We start from the raw sequence: 20961 nt of genomic DNA, 5'->3' as shown, positions 1-20961 counted from the left end.
TTGTATTTTGTTTTTTATTTATTATCTAGTAAATCCAACCCAGTCGATAGGTTATACTAATTATTTATTTATTGTAATAATGGGTCAAATCGGACTATTAAAATCTAAAAATGTCCATTCTGTGTTAATTATACCCTACACCACTTTAGTGGGGAGTGTATATTGGGTTTGTGCTAATGTTTGTAACGCACAATAATATTGGTCCTATACCCACATTAAAGTATACCAATCGGCTCAGAATAATTTTCTGAGTCGATTTAGCTATGTCCGTCCGTCTGTCCGCCCATGTAAACTTTGTAATCAAACTACAGGTCGCAATTTTGAATATAATTCAATGAAATTTGGTACATGATATTATATTGTCCCACGGACGAAGCCTCTTGAAAATGGTTAAGATCGGTCCATTTCACCTATCCCCCATACAACTAAACCCCCGAATAGAGCTCTGTAAACGTTGTAATCAAACTACAGGTCACAATTTTGGAAATAATTCAATGAAATTTGGCCTATATGGATTTTTAGTTCACAATTGCGTTTAAAATACTCGTATCTCGACAAAAATCTCCAAAACCTAGTTCTATACCTCATGAATTTTATAATTATAGCGCCTCATTTGACCCTAGCCCCTATAAAAAGCTCCTAATAAAATTTTACTTAAATATCCCCAGTTTTATTAAACAATAAATGGCTTAAGTATATCTGAGGCCAGGTACAATTCAACTTAAATGCTTTATTATAAAAACTAAATCACATTTTATTCGTGTACAGGTGTAGGGTATTATATGGCCGGCCTCGCCCGACTATAACTTCTTACTTGTTTTATTTATTTTACAAAATATTTAAAGCTAAAAACTAAAATTTCCAAAAAGTATATATATCATACAGAAACTATGAGAATATTGAAACCATATGTTAATAATTAATATATCAATCAGTGCAGTATATTATAGGTCGAATATCATCGATATATGGATGATAATATATATACATATTAATATCGACATACATACATACATACATACATACATACATACATACATACATACATAAATACATACATACATCAGAGATACAAGCCGAAACGGCTCAAAACTGCGGCGGCTGGCCGCCGGTAATATTTTACAAAGCCGGCTAAAACGTTGCTGCACTGAAAATAATCCATGCTCAACTTTACGAAAAAAATCGTAAATTCTATTTTCGTAATATTTACAAAAATTTCGTGTATAATACGAAATATTATTTAATAAAACCCTTTTCTATTTTTACGAAAGTACGAAAACCTTTCGTAATATTTTTTCTTAAATTTTAGAGAAGTTAAACATAATGATGTTAATTATATTATGTTTAAATAAAACTACAACATTTTTATAAAATTTAAAAAAAGTATAATATTATTCTCGAATTATTTTCATAAAAAAAATTGAAAATTCGTGTGGAGAATAATTTGGAACTAAAATTAGAAAATTTATTTTAAAATTAACAAAAATGTTTGAATAAATTAATATTTCGTAATTTTTACCATATTTATTTAAAATTCCCTTTTTCAATTTATGTAAATTAATTTTTTCAAGAATATTTTGCATTATACTAAAATATTTCGTACAATTTCGTATATATTACGAAATTGTCGTACAATGTACGACATTTTTCCTATATATTAGGCATGGATTTTTTTCAGTGCGCTGATAAAGATTGGAAAATAATGTATTTCGGAAAATAATTTCACCATTTTTAACGAAGTTGCCACTATTTTATATTCTTATTGCAAATTGAAAAAAGTTGTCACACAATATTGGGCTAATATTAAAATAGCGAAAACTACCATAAATGTCCATATAACAGACTATTATACAGAGATTTTTCAATATAATAAACGCTTATAAGGTCAATCTAAAATGGTTGCGCCGCCGCCGATCATTTTGCAACCTTACCCTTCAAACATTTAGAAGACAAAACTATTGCGCATCACCCCAGACGCCACGTCAGAAACACTTCTGGGCAATTGTCAGACGAGAACGCACATTTTACAAAAACAAAATACATTGATTTCGAATTTTCGTCTTCTAGAAATATACTTTTAAGTTACTTCCGGATGATAGTTAGAAGAGTGCATCCATTTTGCTACAACAAACAACCATGACTGTTGAATTTTTTTATCTGGAATTATACGTTTTAGTGACTTCTGAATGATAGTTGGGTGAGAACACACATTTTACAATAACAAAATACATTGTTTCCTAATTTGTATCTTCTTTATTTGTATGTTTATGTCACTTCTGGAAGACAGTTTGAAGAGTTTTCACATTAATGTTGTATTTTATTCATCCGCAATGTATTTTATACATACATACATACATACATACATACATACATACATACATACATACATACATACATACATATATACACACACATACATACATACATTCATACATACATACATACATACATACATACATACATACATACATACATACATACATACACACAGTAGTACAAATGTGAAGTGTAATACTGAATTTAAGATCATCAAATGTCCTTAAACTGTCAGTGTACTTATAAGTACAATAATTAATGGGATTGCAAACGGGTTTTATTGAAATATGTCCAAATTGGCATGTTTTTAAAACATCGTCATTTTGACCCCAAGGTCGTTTAAGGGTTAATTAATTTTTTTCACTATTATTGTAAATATCGGTTGTTAATAAATTAGAAACTTAGTTTTTTTGGAGCACTCTAATGTACATACATGTGTATATATTTTATAATCTCTTTTCTTCTGGTGTGTAAAACTATTTTTTCATAACCTTAAAATTCATTTTTGCACCAAATGATCTTTCACAGAAGCCTGTGTTGATGGAACTGATAAACCCACATCTAGCAAATGTCCCATTTCAGGATAATATAACTTCTTTGTTTTCCAATATTCCAAAATATTTGTGTCTAAGGGAACTCTTTTCAATTTTTGTTTTGTTGTCTTATCCGCCTTGTAATTAGTAATTTCATTTTTGTCCATGTCCATCAATGAATATATGAAAAAATATACAAATTTGTATAAAAAGGTGGAAATTTCCTTTTTAACTCTTTCTTAGAATTCATTTGTTGTGACCGTCATAAAATCTACGACCACATAACAACACATAATTATTTCCTAGTAATTTTTTATGGCTATCATAAAACTTTTTTCTTGCAAACACACAATTGCTGATTTTCCGCTCGAATTTAACTCGAATTCAATTCGTTTTCCACTCGCTCGCAAGCGAGTTGAAAAAACAAAAAGGTGTAAATATCGCTTACGAAGAGAATACAAAAAACTCGAATTAAAATTGTGCTCGCGTGTTAAAAAATAAAACTCGCGATTTTAATTTTAAAACGAGCGATATTAATAAAATAGCGATTGCGAGCGATATTTTTACCTACTCTGCTCAAGATAAACAAATTTTTGTATTTAATTAATATGGGAGGTGCCGCTCCCCTCATGGGTAGTCCGCCAATTTATTACCCAAAATGTTTACATGGATGTTGAAGTTATTTGTGCAAAAATTTAAGATTCTAACTGTAATAGTTTCAAGATAAACGAATTTTTGTATTTAATTTATATGGGAGGTGCTGCTCCCCTCATGGGTCGTATTTTTGTAAAATGATTTTATGTATGTATGTATGATATTATACTGTTTACTAACAAGTTTTTACAATAAGTGTTTAAAAAAATTGCAACTGGCAGTTGCTCATTTTGCTACTGGCAATAGCAGAACCAAAATAATATACTGCAGAAAACGAATTCTGTGAATTGTGCTGCTAGAAATATCGAAGCAATGTTGTAATTTTTAGTAGCAGTAATATTAAAATGTAAAGATATCGGACATTGCCGACCATATGATAACCAGTCAGTATGATAAAAAAGTGGATAATTTTAAAAAATAAATCATTTAATTTGTTCTTTTACAGTATTGTGTATTTTTACGTATTATTGACAAAGAAAAGAGATTTTTTACAATAGGGCTCATAGGGAAGTAAGGGTAAATATGGACCTATCCTTATAAATTTTGGTAGAGGAATTCACGTCTACCTTAAAGTTATTTATGTAGATTTTAATCGTTTTATTAAAAATTATAAGTGAATGGGGTCTAGAGTTAAATGAGGCCCGATCACTATATAAAACAAGTAAGAGTTTTATATTCGGCTGTGCCTAATCTTATATCCCTTCACCATGATGTGTTAAAAAACAGTCAGTACGATTTTTATTACAAAAAATCAAAAAATTCCAATTGCAAAACAATAAGGTACCAAAAATCCCCTTTTTTGGGTTCCAGACTCCAGACTCTACATACTTATTTTCACGTTTCTAGGTTCAATGTTATAGAAATTTCAAAAAATAGCTTATGAAGAACGAAAAAGTACCAAAAAGCCCCCTTTTATGGGTTCCCACTTAATTCAGGCTCTACATAATTAATTTCATGTTTCTAGGTTCAATATTATAGAAATTTCAAAAAGTACCATTTGTAGAACGAAAAAGTACCAAAAAGTCCCATTTTATGTGTTCTGATCTAATCCGGGCTCTACATACATAATTTCATGTTTCTAGGTTCTATACTATAGAAAATTCGAAAAGTACCTTTTGTAGAACGAAAGAGTACCTAAAAATCCCCTTTGATGTGTTCTCGTCTAATCCGGACTCTACAACTTAATTTCATGTTTCTAGGTTCAATATTAGAAAAAATTCCAAAAGTACCTTTTAAAAACAAAAAAGTATCAAAAAGTTCACTTTAATGGTTTCTAACTTAAGCCAGGCTCCACATACTTATTTTCATATTTCTAGCCAATAACAACACACTAGTGCTGCTCTCGCTCTGCTACTCTTGCTCTGCTCCTCACGCTCTGCCTTGTTTTTATAAACAAGAGTACAATAACAAAATTTACCGTATGATTGTATATTTTGTTTTTTGCAATTTCTGTTTGAGCATGAATAAAAAAAACTTTTTGATGAAATTTTCAGAGGTTGAGGCGAAATAATGGACCGATTTCAACCATTTTCAAATGCGTCCGTCCTTGTACTAAGAAAAGAGTATGTGCCAAAGTTTATCAAATTATCTTGAAAATTGCGACCTGTAGCGTGCGCACAAGGTTTACGTGGACACACAGACAGACAGATGGATATAGCTAAATCGATTCAGAAAGTGATTCTGAGATGATTGGTATACTTTAAGGTGAGTCTGGAACCAGTATTTTTCGGTGTTACAAACATCAGCACAAACGCATAATACCCTCCCCACTATAACTAATTTTAGATAACTCGACAAAAGTTTTGTTTCCGTAATGAGTGTACTAACATTTATTCATATGTGGAACTAATTTTGATTAGGCCTAGACCTCGTACGGATGCCATGACTTATTAAGGAAAGATCATGTAGATGACAAACAATTAGGAGAATGATTTGTGTATTTACAAACATATTTCTGTCTCTCTCTTTTTCCGACATCAGTATTTATAATGAACTAAATTTGTTTGAGTGATTTTTGAAACGGTAGCTTAGTTTGAAAACATTTCATCAGAATGATCTATATACAGAACATACTCATGTCGAATTTTATCGATATATTATCATTTAATAGTGAACTGTGTGGTATTCAGTGATTTTCAGAAATACGCATTTATGTAAAATTTTATCCCGAAAACTTATTTAATTTGCGTTTAAGTATGTACGTTTAGGTGATTTTCAGAAGTGGACCTTATATGGGAGCTAAGGCCAATAATGAACCGATCAGAAAGAATTTAGTTAAATAATAAAACAAAACATATGCTAGTCAAATTTTATCTTGATAACTTAATTATTCAATGAAATATATGCGTTTAAAGGAATTTTCGGAAGTGAATCGTATATGGGAGCTATTAGCTATGTACCGACCCGAAAAAATTTTTGCAAGGTGATTCATATATAGACAAAACGTTTTTGTGTCGAATTTTATCAAAATAGTTTAAGTAATTAATGAAATATGTGCGTTAAAGTGATTTTTGGAAGTGGACCTTACATGGGAGCTATGACCAATAATGGGCCGATCCGGAAAAAATTGGTAGAATGGTTTACATATACACAAAACATATTTGTGCTGAATTTTATATCGATAACTTAATAATTTAATGAAATATATAGGCCTATGCGAAAAAAATTTTGTAGGCTGATTTATATATAGACAAAATGTTTTTGCGTCGAATTTAATCCAAATAGCTTAATTAATCAATGAAATATGTGCGTTTAAGTTATTTTCGGAAGTGGACCTTATATGGAGCTATGACTACTGCACCGATCAGGAACAAAATTTGTTAAATGATTAATGTGTACATAAAACATCTAAGTGGAATTTTATCATGATAAATTAATGAAATATGTGTGTTTAAGTGATTTTCTGGAGTGGACCTTATGGGAGCTATGAATAATAATGGACCGATCCGGGAAAAATTTGTTAGCATGATTAGCGTATGTATAAAACATATTCATGTCGAAATTTATCCATATAAATTAATAATTCAATAAAATAAGGGTTTTTAAGTGATTTTCGGAAGTGGACCTTTTATGGGAGTTATGACCAATTGTGGACCGATGGTAGTATGATTTCTTTTTGTATTATATTGACATATACAAAATTTTGTATTTATATTGATATATTTGAGGGAGGTATTAACGATAAAATAATTTCCGGGAATATATACTTTTGTATGGGGGCTATGGGATATTGTGAATCGACTCAGAATTTCACAAGGATCAAGAATATATATACTTTGTTGGGTCTTAGATGAATATTTCTTGGTTTTACACACGGAACGACAAACTTATATATACCCTCTATTACCACTGATGGTGGTGGAGGGTAAAAAAAAATACACCTACAGAATTTGCAGATTTTCGTAAATATTTACGTGTACTTTAAAAACACTTCCGTTTTTTGTCACGTATGATATCGCCATATTTTGGAAGGTTCCGAATGGGATGATTCTTTTTGCAAATATAGTATTCTTTAAATAGAACAAAATGACAAAATTGTTTTCCAAGTACTCCTAATTTTACAAAATCTATACCAGAGGCGTGCGAATGTCACATACAATTGTATGGAATTGCACATATGCTAAATTTGTTTAGGCATGTGGGATTTTCGTTATTTGAACCGTAAAAAAGGCTACTTTGGCAACATATACACTTTATGACATAAGTATAAATTTTTTGTTGTTTTTATAGAATTGACTTCACCTTTCTATTCCATCATGTGTTATGGTTTCATTACATATTGCGTTTTGACAATCCTATCCGAATTCTTCTACACACATTTTTGACAGTTCATATTATTTGTGTGCTCGTGTGACTCCGGCTTTAACGATACTGAAATCTCTTTCAAAAATATTTAACGCTATTTTTAATTGATTTCGCGAACCTTTCCTATTATATTTGCTTATTGTACATAAATTGTTTTGATTATATTGAAGAAGTTTTATTTTAGCAAGTTGATGAACCGAGAAATGTAATTGGTTAGATATCTTAAAATTCTTATAATCCAAAGATTGCATTTCTACAATCTTAAGTAAAATTTTATTTGTGTTAAAATTTTCAAATGGTTTCCAAATACTATACTATGAATTTCTTAATGTTTGAGATATTTGTCTACACTGTGAACACAGTCGACTTCTTGGATTGTGAATGGTCAAGCTCAAAACATGTCTGAATAATAATTTTGATCTGTGTCGAGTGACAAAAAATTTCAAATTGCCGTGGACATCATTTGATTTGTATCCACACGTAAGTATATTTTCAATAAAAGAAAACTTTTAGGAAGGTTGAAAACGTTCAACAATCTAAAAATCCTTTGCTTTGTTTAAAAGTTATTAAAAAACAGAAAAATATATTAAACAATAATAGTATTAAATAATTTGTACTCCATATAGAACAGCACAAATTAATTTCAAGATATTGTATTGAAATTTGACTCAATATATCTCAGAAACCAAACGAGTTAGCCGAAAACGGATTGTAGATTTAAAAAATTTGAGGTCGAAAACCTATAGTGGCGTCCTTAACTCAAAATTGTTAAAATGACGTGTAGCACTTAAACACCCGGGCGACGATATGTACAGAGTCTCATATAAATATTCGAATTAATTATTTTTTTATGTATGAATTACTGTGTTATTTTATGAAATTTTATTTATTTTTATTATTTTTACCAAATACATGTAAAAATAATAAAAACTCATTAATGATTTTTAAGAAAATGGGTCATTTCAGGTACTTCGCAAAAATATTCGAATTTTTTCTAAGAATTTTTTTTGGAATCCTTAAACACGTGTTTTATTGTCAATTAATTAACCCATTATGTTGTAAATCCTTCCTGTGTAAGCACTTAAAATGTTTAATGAAAAACAGTTGATCAATTTAAATTAAAAAATTAATTTATACCTGTATAATCAAGGCCGATCAATAAAGAAAATGGTTGATAGATTTCCATTGACAAAATATTTTGTCATTACACGCATGGAACAAAGAATTCCATCGAGTATTTAACATTATCAAGTCGTCCAAAACTGCTGTCAATACAGGACGACAGAAAAATTTTGAGAAAATACCGAAGGAACAACCTTCATCTATCAGCTCCAAAAATTAACAACGAACTCTGGACAGTCTTGTAAATAAAAATTAGTGTCGAAATTGTGGGCAAAGTACTAGGGAGCAATAATTTGGCTTAGGTGGTCGTCAAATAATATGAGCAGAATTTGCATGCTAGTACTACTAAAATGGAGCTACAACACATTCAATTCATATTTCAATAGAAAAACGATCCAATATACACGACCTGGTACATGAAAATGTTGATTATTTACAACACTAAGTATCTTCTTTCACCTAATTTTCAATGGAGTTAATGTCTGGATTTAAACTCCATTGAAAATATTTTTGTTATATTTACAAGCACAACCTTTAAATCACTCATTATCCTCCAAAACCACCATACAGTTGCTTTGAATGGGACATAATAACGCCAGAACTATTCAATAAATTAATCGAAACGGTCCCACGACGCTTCGAAGTTGTTTTTAAAAACAAAGGCTACTACACAAAATATTAATTTCACTTTAATTATTTATTTGTACTTCATAATGCTAATCTAAATATGAGGTATACAAAAAATTCGAATACTTTTGTGAAGCTATTTTTTGCACTTTTTAAAAAAAAGCTATATAAGTTTAAGTCAATTATTATTTTAAATATTTTAAAAATAAAATAAATATTTTAAAATTTAAGGGCTGCCTGGACAACATAATAAATTTATTTATTTATTTTTCTCACAATATCTATTATAAAATTATGCCAGTTTTTAGAATACATTAAATTCGAATACTTATGAGAATTTTTTTGTAATATTTCGTAAATAAAATTTTAAAACACTACTTCGTACCTAGAGGGCTTTTGTTTAAATAAATACAGGTTAAATGTTTTATATTGCTTTATATTTAAGCCGTAATAATTATATATTACTCTGTTCCACTATATTTGAACATAGTTTAAAATCTTATTTTGATGCATGTGTTTGGTCATAAAAACTGTTCGATTAGTTCACTTGAGTTACAAATAAATATTTATCGCTTAGTTTTTTATGACCTTTAGTAATGGTAAGAATGCTAGTACTAAGATGCACATTAATTCTCTTGTTTATGTAACGCATAGACATTATGAGATATAATTAGAAATAGAGCATATTCTTATCACTAGTGCACTTGAAAATCCACCCTTAAATGGGAATATGAAATTGATAAGATTGAATGCATAAAAAGAGTGCATGAGGTCTTATCTTAGTTCTAAGTTAGTTTTAAGATTTTGGTTAATTGTTCTTGAGTTTTTAGTTTTAAAAATAAATTTAGTGTTGTTCAAGATTCATAAGAGTGCTTTACAACCACTCGCGATCTTTTAACATTCAGCGGTAAATTTTGTATTTTTACTTAATACAATTTTTTACATACTCTAATATGAAAAAATAATTTCTAAATTGTTTTAAATGCATTTAAGTATATTATAATATTTTTTTAGACAGAAAAATAATATTTTTTTAGACAGAAAAATTCAAAATATTTTGTTCGTCCAGATAAACTAAAACAAATAATCAGTTTAATAAATCAAGCCTGTATATAAACAAGTAGGAAAGTATAGTCGGGCATGGCCGACCATATAATACCCCCTACACCATGATTATATTTTTAAAATTTTTATTTTTCATAAAGAAACTTTTATGTCAAATTTTACCTTAAAAGTATTTAGGCAATTAATTGATAAAAACAAATTTTTTCCTAATGAGGCTTTATGGGCCGATCCTCGGTAAATTTGAGAAAGGAATTTTTTAAATAATAGTTAGTTTTAATGAGTTTCATTGCGATACAAATGGTTACAAGTCAATTTTAGACGTTTAAGAAATTTTTCCAAGAGGGGTTTGTATGGAGGCTAGGGCCAAATAGGGCCTGATCATTACGAAAATCTGCAGTGTCATTTATACTTATGTAAAACTTATTTCTGCCAATTTTTAGAGGTATAATAGAATATTTGACGTAATTATGGCATAAAAAGTCAAAATCGGGAGGTACAGTTATATGGAGGCTAGGTGAAATAATGGACCGATTTCAACCATTTTCAATAGGCTTCGTGCCTGTGCCAAAAAACATGATTGGTTCAAATTTCATCAAATTATCTTGAAAATTGCGGCTTGTACCTTGCGCACAAGGTTTACATGGACAGCCAGCCGGACAGACATGTCTTAATAGACTCAAAAAATGATTCTGAATCGATCGGTATACTTTAGGGTATTGGACCAATATTTTTATGTGTTACAAACATCAACACAAACTTAAAATACCCTCCCCACTATTGTGGTGTAGGGTAGAAATATATATTACAAATTCATAGAAATTAGGAGGAAATTAGGAATCTTTGAACTTGAAAAATGAAAACATATTTTTTTTAATTTCCAGATTTAATGTCCTTTAAAAAGAAAAAAATTGAGTTTTTTGTTTTGTTAAAACCTGTTACTAACACAGATTTCCTTATTTATCAAGAATTTTTAATAAATAAAACCTTTTAAAAAGGGACTATGATACGATTCTAATAAAATTTTGTGGAGTGATACAATATAGTAATGCGAAATTTCATTGTTTATAAAGAATCTAGTTTCTTTAAAAACAATTATTGAGGTTAACTTGTTTATGTGGCCTAGTTTTATATCCTTCTGCCGAATTATATAATTATGGGTTCATAATTCACCCTGAAGGAAGAAAATTACTTTTAACCTCATATCTGACTTTAAAATGCAACTATATTGTCATAATTATCGGTGCATAATTAACCCTACCCTCTAAATAAAGCCCTCTTCCTAAACGAACTTTATATTGACCGCAATTTCTCTACTAATTTTTATGAAGAACGGTTCTTGAGAAAATTACTCGGCTCAGGTGTACTGCCCAGAAATCTTCTAACGAATTTCATGAGAATCGGTCTATAAAGGACCGATTTGTAGGAACAGAAAATATGGCTATCAATTTTTATGAGGATCGAAGCACAATTCCCTCTAAATTCATATGCGTTTCTTATCAGAAATGGTTTTGTTGGCTTCAGAATTTTGACCTAATCCCGCATTGAAGACCTTATTATTATATAAAATTCGGCAATGCCGGAAAAAACAAACTTATTATACTTAAGAAAATTTTTATAACATTACAAATTGTTAAGCAATTAAAATTCACTTTACAAAATAATGTCCGTGCAAATATGATTAAAGAAGCCCTAACAAATATCTGCAGCTAGATCTGATTCTGTACTTTGTTTTGTGTATAAAAAAACAGTATATGAAGGAATATTAATCCCACCTTTGGCATCATAGTATTGCTGCTCGGAAATTCTATCTTTCACAACGGCCATTGCTGAAATAAAAAATAGTGATTTTAATGGATTTAGCCGCCAAAATTTTGAAAGGTGTTTAAATTTCATCAAATAAATTCGTTTTTTCTTTTTTATATCAATATTGTGATGTATACAAACATATATCGCAAAAAGGGTTAAAATTATTTTAGAGTTATTTAAATTTCTCAAATAAATTCACAAATGTGCGAATACAATTTTATCACAAAAATCTATAAAATTAACCCTTTAAATTACTCAAAACCAGTATTTTTTAAACATAGAACACTTTCAGACAGATATTTTACAAAATTTATTTTTTGATGAGTGTTTGTTTTCAGGTATAATTTGTATTTATTACAAATGGAATTTAAGAAGTTTCATCCAAATATTAAAATATTATAAATTAAAATATAAAACATTTTATTTTATTAAGACTGTTAACGATTCCCTATTTCGGTATGATTATTAGTAATAACATAACATGGACTCCAAAATTTGCCTGATTTACAAAAATTTTTAATAATATTATAAAATATATTAATAAAAATTGTGTTTTTTATAAAAAATTCTCAATCGGTCAAAGATTGTTTACTCAGCAACAGCTTTATCAACCGGAAGTTTTTTCCTAGGGAAGAACATCCAGTTACAGCCAACCTGTTACAACAACGACAGCCACTAGAAACCACAACTTGTGATTTTTCAACCCACTAGCAATTTTATATTTATTTGGGGATGTCAATGAGAGTGGCCGATTGACACCTTATATATAACATGTTTTTTATTCAATTTAATAAAAATTAAAAAATAAAAAGAAAAAATTAATTCTCAGACAAAAGCTCTTACCAATGAACTAGAGTATTCAAAAACCGAAAACCGGTTTACCGGTTTTTTAACATTCAAAAACCGACCGGTTTCAAATATTTCATATTTTCGAAGTAACGACAAGCCGGTTTTTTATGTCGAATAACCGGTTTTTAAATTACCTTATTTTATATAATACATATATGTACAATTATATATGTTTATAAAAAGCCGGTAAAATTACGCAAATATGTAAAGATTTTTAATAAATCGAATGAAAAACAAAAGGGCTCCAATATTTTGTTAAAAACCAAGACGATAAAGAGTTTAAGTTAAACACAGACGGAATTCATTATCATGTGAATAGCGTTAAATGAGTTATCTAAGGATTTTAATGAGTCCTTGTAGAGGGCAAAGCAATTAAATTAAATTGTTTTTTAACAACTTAAGGAAAATTAAAACACAATATGCACAAGAATTGTGTAACAGGTTTATGATAAGACTTAATCAGCGCAGAATAAACTGCCTTTTAACAATCTGTCCAACTTCAACATTCAAAACATAGAAAAAAAATCAATCTCTTTTTGTTAAATTTTTTAGAATGAATTTTAAAAATGTTTGTTATAAAAATGATTTTAAAATTAAACGTGTTTCATTTCATTCTCTATAATATAAAACCATATACATTACATAAATGCATTATAAAAAAAGAAAAATCGGTTAACCGGTTTTTTATACAAAGGCGTATTCGAAACCGGTTTTTTAAATATTATAATTTTTTGCAATTATTCGAAAATCGGGTTTTAAATACTCTACAATTGATCTCTTGTTCGTACAAAGCTCTAATTGTTTGTTATGAATAGCATGTAATTCTTATAAAATTTTTTGTATTTTCTGCGTTATTTAATGCAAACGGACACTTTCAGCATTACATTTCGTCAGAAATGTGACATGTGGTTACTTTAAGCACTACATTTGACTATTTTTAAAATATTATTTGAAATTTATTTTTATAAACTAAATGGTGAAATGTAGTTTAGTAGTTTTAGAACACCTGTTGATTTAAACCAAAAGAAACATGCGCAATGCGTAATCAATATTTTTATAATTCTTGGATATCAACAAGTCACATTTAATAAATTTTCGCATTAAGTTTATAAAAATAAATTAAATATTTCAAAAATGCCACTTTGATAGTCATTTGAAATGTAGTAATTAAAATAACCACATGACACATTTCTGATGAAATATAATGCATTAAATAACGCAGAAAATACAGATAATGTTACAAAAAATACATGCTATTCATAACAACAAATTAGAGCTTTGTCCGAACAAGACATCAGTAGCTCAGTGGAAAGGTCTTCTGACTACTAAATTGAAAGGCACCAAGTTCGAACCCTGTCTGAGAATTTTTTCTATTTATTTCTTAATTTTTGTTGGAGAATTATTTTTATATTAATAGAAAATTAATTAATAGAAATTATTAGTGGTGGTTTTTAGTGGCTGTTGATATCGAGGTTTTCGAACTAGGGTTTTTATTGTATTTTTTCTTTATTTATTTGCATGTGTCGCATGTGTTGCAACGCACAATCACATTTTCGGTTATAATATTTATACCCTACACCACTATAGTGGGGAGGGTGAAATAAATATAAAATTTCAACCCCCATTTAAAATAACAAGTTGAGTGTAGTCAACTTGTTGATAGCATAATTAAATTTACATATTCGAACAATAAATATTTGAGAATTTTTATGTTTAGTCATTGTGATTGGCGATTAACGCTAATTTTTGATTAAGATTTTTCATTGAATTTTCAATTAAGCTTTTTGGTCAAATTGTTTAAAATATATTTTGAAAGTTTATATACTATAAGGAAGTTTTCAGAAAATTTGATTTGCTGTAATCGATCAGAAATATTTGACTTAATGAAAGTCAAACTGTTTGTCTAATAATTATCTGAATAGCTTCTCTATTATCTGAGGAGCCAGTGTCATTAGTTAGATAAATATTGTTTTGATTCATATGTGAAGAATACAAATATAACTTCTATTATTAAACTTAATTTGGAGCGTGGAACTAGATTGACACAAGTTATTACTAGATTTGAAAATAGAAAAATGTATATTTTTTTCAAGGAATTGAATTTTAAGATAAAAATTATTATTAAAGTAAACAGTTTGCTAACATGTTATGAGATTAAAAAAATAAACAAAGTAATTTCTTTTAAGTTTAGTTTAAAATTTTTAATAACAGGTAGTAACAAATTTTAATTAATATTTTAGGATACTTTACTTAAGGTGGTATTAGACGACATGTACTGTCATTTTCTTTATCTATATGTAATTCTTTATTTGTTGCTGAACTTTTTTATGTCATAAGTCTTTTTATCCCAATTTCGATATTTACATAAACTTTTCGATATTAAAAGTTTTAAAAAATGTCAAAGTTTAAACATACAGCTAGGTCTCCATCGGACGTATTGTGCATGCCTTTGCCAGTATTTCTAGTGGGAATCGAAAATATTTTGTTTAGAACTCTTGTAGAGTAGAGCAGTAGCACAGAGGATATTCTACAATCAGTTGTTTCCAAATATGATGCATTCATTCAGCAATTACATTAAAAATCAACACATCTCTCTTATTTGACAGGGAATTATCGAGCTGCGATAGTTGTTGGTACATAATAGTCGTGTTCCACATTTTCCGACAAAAAGTCGATTCTGTAATTATAGGACCATCATCGGTGGTATATAAGTTCTGAATAAAGTTGTAATATCAAGTTTACATGAACATTTGATTTACTAAATTTGAACTCTGAATTAAAATAATTCAGTTTGAAGTTGAGGGTTAAATGAAGAAAATGAGTGCATAAATGATGAATAACACCACTTCGTGTGAACGAGGAAGAAGGAGTTCTCTAATACTTGATGATCAGTAATTCTTCAAGATGTGAATGTCCTTTCCGGCATGTTGGTTTTAGTTGGTTACGATATCAAGATAATTCTTTCTTACTTTAGTAAGAATTTTGAATATGTTTCGAATGGTTATAACTCGGCGAATGTAACGATACTAGGGCAGTGTAGTTGTTGCTGGCATTAAAAGCAGCTGGCCAAATAATTCAGATCTTCAGATCATTATGGTGTACAGAACTGGACTTGTGTACCACCTATACGAGGAAAAGAAGGTTTCCTCCAACAATTATGGGAAAGTCACGGAAAAGTCATCACTACTTTAACATCGCACAGCTTTAAGTTCAGGATCCTTTTGATCGTACATCGTATATAAAGCAGCATTAAAGAACATTTATAGAGAAGTCATCAATACTGCTGCTTCAGTTTAAAACAGAAATAGAGACAAAAGAAAATAAATAATTGGTCTAACTTTAATCGGGATATAGCTTACTGGTTTCCCATAAACCGCGTCAGCTTTAATATAAGCCTTGCATATGGTCACAGTTCGCATGATACCAACCACGTATCCAAATACATAGACCACCGTACTTCACATAGCCCAATATATTTATGAACTTACCCAGCCGAAGACATCCAATTTCAAGGATCTCAACACAGAACTCTAGCATTAAAATTGTATATCTTTAGCTTCTACAGTGATAAATTGCTGTTAAAAAATAAAAAAAATTTAATAATCTTCGTGATATATGGTAGGAGGGATATAGGCATATAATTCATCGGTCCGGTCAGCGTGTATATGCATATACCGGAGTTATTGGTCACATCAGTTAAAGCTGAACTATTTGGCATCATTTGGCTGGAGGTCCACACCGTTTTCTCACATTCTATGCGTCTGTGTAAAATGTAGAATCAATGTATTTGTATGCTGAAAGTTAAGTTACAAGCCTTTGCGAATGCTTAAAGTAGATCTACTTTCTACTAGGGTTCTACAGTTGAAACGAAAAGTCGACTTTTCGACTTTTTTCATTTAGTAAAAATCTACTTTTTGCATTTTATAAAAAGTCGATTTCTCAACTTTTCGACTTTTTTCATTTAAATAAAAATCGACTTTTAGACTTTTATAAATAGTCGACTTTTCGACTTTTTTCGACTTTTCGATTTTTTTGACTATTTTCGACTTCTTTCTAATTTTTTCCGACTATTTTTTGACTTTTTTCGAGTTTTTCCGACTATTTTTGACTTTTTACGACTTTTTGACTTTTTTCGAATTTCTTCGACTTTTTTCGACTTTTAGACTTTTATAAACAAAGTCGACTTTTCGACTTTTTTCACAGACGATAGTCGAGTTATCGACTTTTTTGGAACAAAATAGTCGACTTCGACTTTTCGATTTTTTTTCGACAAAAAGTCGATTGTTCGATTATTCGAAAGTCGATTTATAGAACCCTACTTTCTACTTTTATAAGCGTCACAAGCGGCGCACGAACATGTCAGCTGATTTTGACATTTTATATTGTTTATTTAAGGCGTATTTATCCATTTTTATAAAATTAAATTAGTTTAATGATAAAAAAAATAAATAAAAGCTGTAGAAAAACGCGTTTTTTTAAGTTTTTTTTTTAAATAAAACAAAAAAATTACGCTTAAAAAGCGTCTCATGTAACTTGAAGCGTAGAACGCGAAGGAGGTATGAAAAGCGCGTAATGCTTTGACGCGAAAACGGGTAGTGTGGACCTCGGGCTTTAATCCTTTAGAAAACTATACCTTTATTACTGTTGTCGTTAAAACATAAGATTTAAACAATTTATATAACTAACAAAGTCGCAAAATAATAAATAAATCAAAAAAATTATTATCACAAATGTCAATTTCAAAGTACATGTATGTACATGTATAACAAATTAAGAATGTGTAAAAGTGTTAATGAATTTTAGCTAATTTTTAAATCGAATACCACAAGTACACACCGTATGGTACAAGTGTCAATTATTGACATATTTATTGATAAAAAATAACTTTATTATTCTTTTTCTTTCGCTAGCTATTTGACAAAATAATTTACAAACTCTAAAAATGAAAAAGTGTTGCCAAAAAAGCTAAATTTACTTTATTGATTAAATCTTAATGTTTTGCGTTCATAAAGAATTTGTTAAGTTTTGCTCAAGTGGAAAAATTTCAATTTAAATTTGATTCATATTTTTTTCCATTCCAAGAAAAGTTTATATTTATATTTTTAATAATAATAACAATATAAAAGAAAAATTATTTGTTTATTTTTTGCGTAAATAAATAATTATATCTTTGTTATTATTTGTTTATTATTTTTTTATGTAAGTAATATTTTTTCTTCATTTTTGGTCAATAGTGCGGCAAGTTGTTTAGATTTATTAGGTTTATAAAAGTTAATATTGGTTTAACGCTTAATTAAGATTAAATGCGCCACTAACTAAGAGCATTAAAAATTATTATGCCCTATTATTTTTATAAGCCACTAGTCTTTTTTTACGTAAACTAATTTTATAAATTTATTATTGTTTTTCTACAACTGATTTACATAATTACGAAAGACGGGCGATAAGAGATAAGAGTTAAAATGTGTGAATTTACATTATATATCACATAGATAATTGTTAATCTTAAATGTAACTTCCGTAATTTACTTAGATCAGACAAGATTTGGTTGCTAAGGGCGGGTTTCTCCGATAAAGATAATCTTCATTCTTTTATAGAATTAAATTTTTATTGTAAACAGCTTTTTATTGTTTATGTTTTTGACTGAATGTTTGGCAATACTAACAAAGTTAAATGATCCTAGATCCATAAATGAAAAACACAATTATCAGTTAGAGTCATTCTAAATTTGTTCCCAGTTTAATCTAACAGAAAGTTAAGCCTAGTTTAACTGAGTAAGAAGCCCGCCCTAAGGCGTTAATGTTGGAAATTTGAATTAAATTTGGAAATTGCGTACTCAAATCTTTAAAGAACGGAATTCCGCCTGAATGTAAGTGTTGTAATTAGATTGTCGCTGGGATTTCCTCTAATGTTTTCAAACCATAGATTTAGATAAAAAGAGAAGAAATGAAAACTATTGGAGACCGATAATATTATGATTAGAATGTCTTTAACCCTTTGGTATAGTCAATTTAATTTTTGTTTGATTGTCGATATCTATGACCTTATGATAGTTAGAATAAGGAAAATTCTTCTCCTAGATAACGTCTAAGTCTTATGTATCGTTTCGCAAATAAAGTTGTCAAGATCGGTTGACAGATTCGCCCTAATTGTCACTTAAACAGATATATACTAAAAATTGTATGGCAAGTATATTTGCCTATGGTCGTCAAAGGGTTAAAAAAAAGAGAAAATATCAAAGCAGCAGAGTAAAACCAATTTTTTAATGCGCAAGAAAGCATTAGATTCGGTAAAACTGAGTGCTTTAAACAACTGTGAAACGAAGCTGATGTCGATTAAAATGAAAAAGGCCCATCCAAATAAAAAGTTTTTAGCTTAATTTCCGAAATTTTGACTTTTTCAAATATTGACGATATCAAAGCTTTAGGCGTTTGGTGTTCTATAAATCCAACTTTTTTCGAATGTAAAATTCAGAAAAAATAAACATATTTTAAATGAAAAAGAGTTTAAAATGTCCATAGTATAATTATAAGATTACAAATGCATTAAAAACTCCAAAAAATATATAAAATTAAATCGATTTACATTCGACTAGATTTGTGTACTCGGTTTGAAAACGAGAATAATAATGAGAATTCGTTTTTCAGCGAGAAATTTACTAAAAACTACCTGAATGATTATGAAGTCGGAACAAAATTGGATATTCGTAAATGCATATTTAACATCCATACTATAAATAATTTCGAGACGCAAAAAAATACTCGAAAATCTGCTAAAAATTTTAGCACTTTGCAAAGTAGTTCCTGGTGGACGTTCCGCGGGTGTGGTGCTGACTTTGGAGGTATTTTTAAGCGATACGAATCCGATATACTCATTATAGACTTATGTAATTAGATTGCACTAAGGACTATATTATAGATTGAACTATAGACTAGACAATTATAAATTATAGTAGACCATAGTATAGACAAGAAAGTTTAAATAAAAGTACTGAAATGTCACGGTTTTACTGATTCTCTAGATAATTGGCTACAAATTTCATTCAAAAAAATTAAATAATGTTATTAATAACGTCCACTGTATTAATTAACTACATTATCTATATTACTCATTATAAAAATTTGAAAATTTTTTGCTGTGTCGTATCAATTGTTAGCTTAATAATCGTTTTTGGATATTACTTGCATGTTAAATTGTTATTATTTTTTTGTGCAGGGCATCATTATACGTCGGTAGCTACCGATATGTTATACATATGTATTTGTAGGGTGGATCGAAAATACTCATTTTAAATTATAACTTTAGTTTTTGATTTTTATTTTAAATTAAGCATATAATATATACTTTCGTCCTTTTTATAATATTGTAATGTATACATAATATAATTTAAAACAAGTATGAATGTATAGTCGGGCGTAGCCGACCATATGATACCCTACACCAGTCAGTATATATGTTAAAAATGGGAATTATTTAAAAAATTAAAGCATTTGGTTTGTTTTTTAACTTTATTTTGGAATATTTTACTTTTTTTTTGGCAAAAAAAGATTTTTTTAAGAGGGCTCAAAGGGGAGCACGGCAAAATATGGCCCTATCCTTAAAAATGTTGGTAGGGGGAGTTAAGTCTTCTTCAATATTATTTTTGTAAAATTTAAAGGTGTTATTAGTGTTTGTAAGTGAATTTTGACCTTTAAGCCGTTTTCTGAAGGGGAGTTTATATGGGGGATAGGGTCAAATGAAGCCCGATCATTACAAAAATCGGTAGTGTCATTTAAAGTTGTATAAAACTAAGTTTTGTCGACTTTTGTTAACATAATAGAACATTTAAATTAATTATAAGCCAAAAGGCCCTATTTGGGGGGTACGGTTGTATGGGGGCTAGTCGAAATAATGGACCCATTTTCAATAGTCTTCGTCCTTGGGCCAAAAAAAGCGTGTGTGCCAAATTTCTTCCAATTATCTTGAAAATTGCGACCTGTAGAGTGCGCACAAGGTTTACATGGACACACAGACAGACGGACATAGCTAAATCGACTCAGAAAGTGATTCTGAGCCGATTGGTATACTTTAAGGTGGGTCTAAAACCAATATTTTTGGGTGTTACAAACATCAGCACAAACGCATAATACCCTCCCCACTATAGTGGTGTAGGGTATAAATATTATAACCGAAAATGTGATTGTG

General features: G+C 29.2%; 1 protein-coding gene across 6 annotated transcripts in view; it reads right to left on the bottom strand.

The window, feature by feature from the left end:
• The window catches only part of LOC111687560 (hemicentin-2), a 419747-nt gene that overhangs the window by 146877 nt on the left and 251909 nt on the right, over window positions 1–20961 (bottom strand). For 4 of the 6 annotated variants that reach the window (XM_046956663.1, XM_046956672.1, XM_046956666.1 and 1 more), the window contains exon 4: window positions 11894–11947. The exons of the other annotated variants lie outside the window; for them this stretch is intronic. In XM_046956663.1, coding sequence (XP_046812619.1) covers window positions 11894–11947 — 54 coding nt within the window. The remainder of the gene's footprint in view (window positions 1–11893; window positions 11948–20961) is intronic. 6 annotated transcript variants of the gene reach the window in all.

This window comes from Lucilia cuprina, chromosome X (assembly GCF_022045245.1).
Source record: "Lucilia cuprina isolate Lc7/37 chromosome X, ASM2204524v1, whole genome shotgun sequence".
In the NCBI taxonomy this organism is placed as follows: Eukaryota; Metazoa; Arthropoda; class Insecta; order Diptera; family Calliphoridae; genus Lucilia; species Lucilia cuprina.
This window is presented reverse-complemented; position numbering and strand designations above follow the sequence as displayed.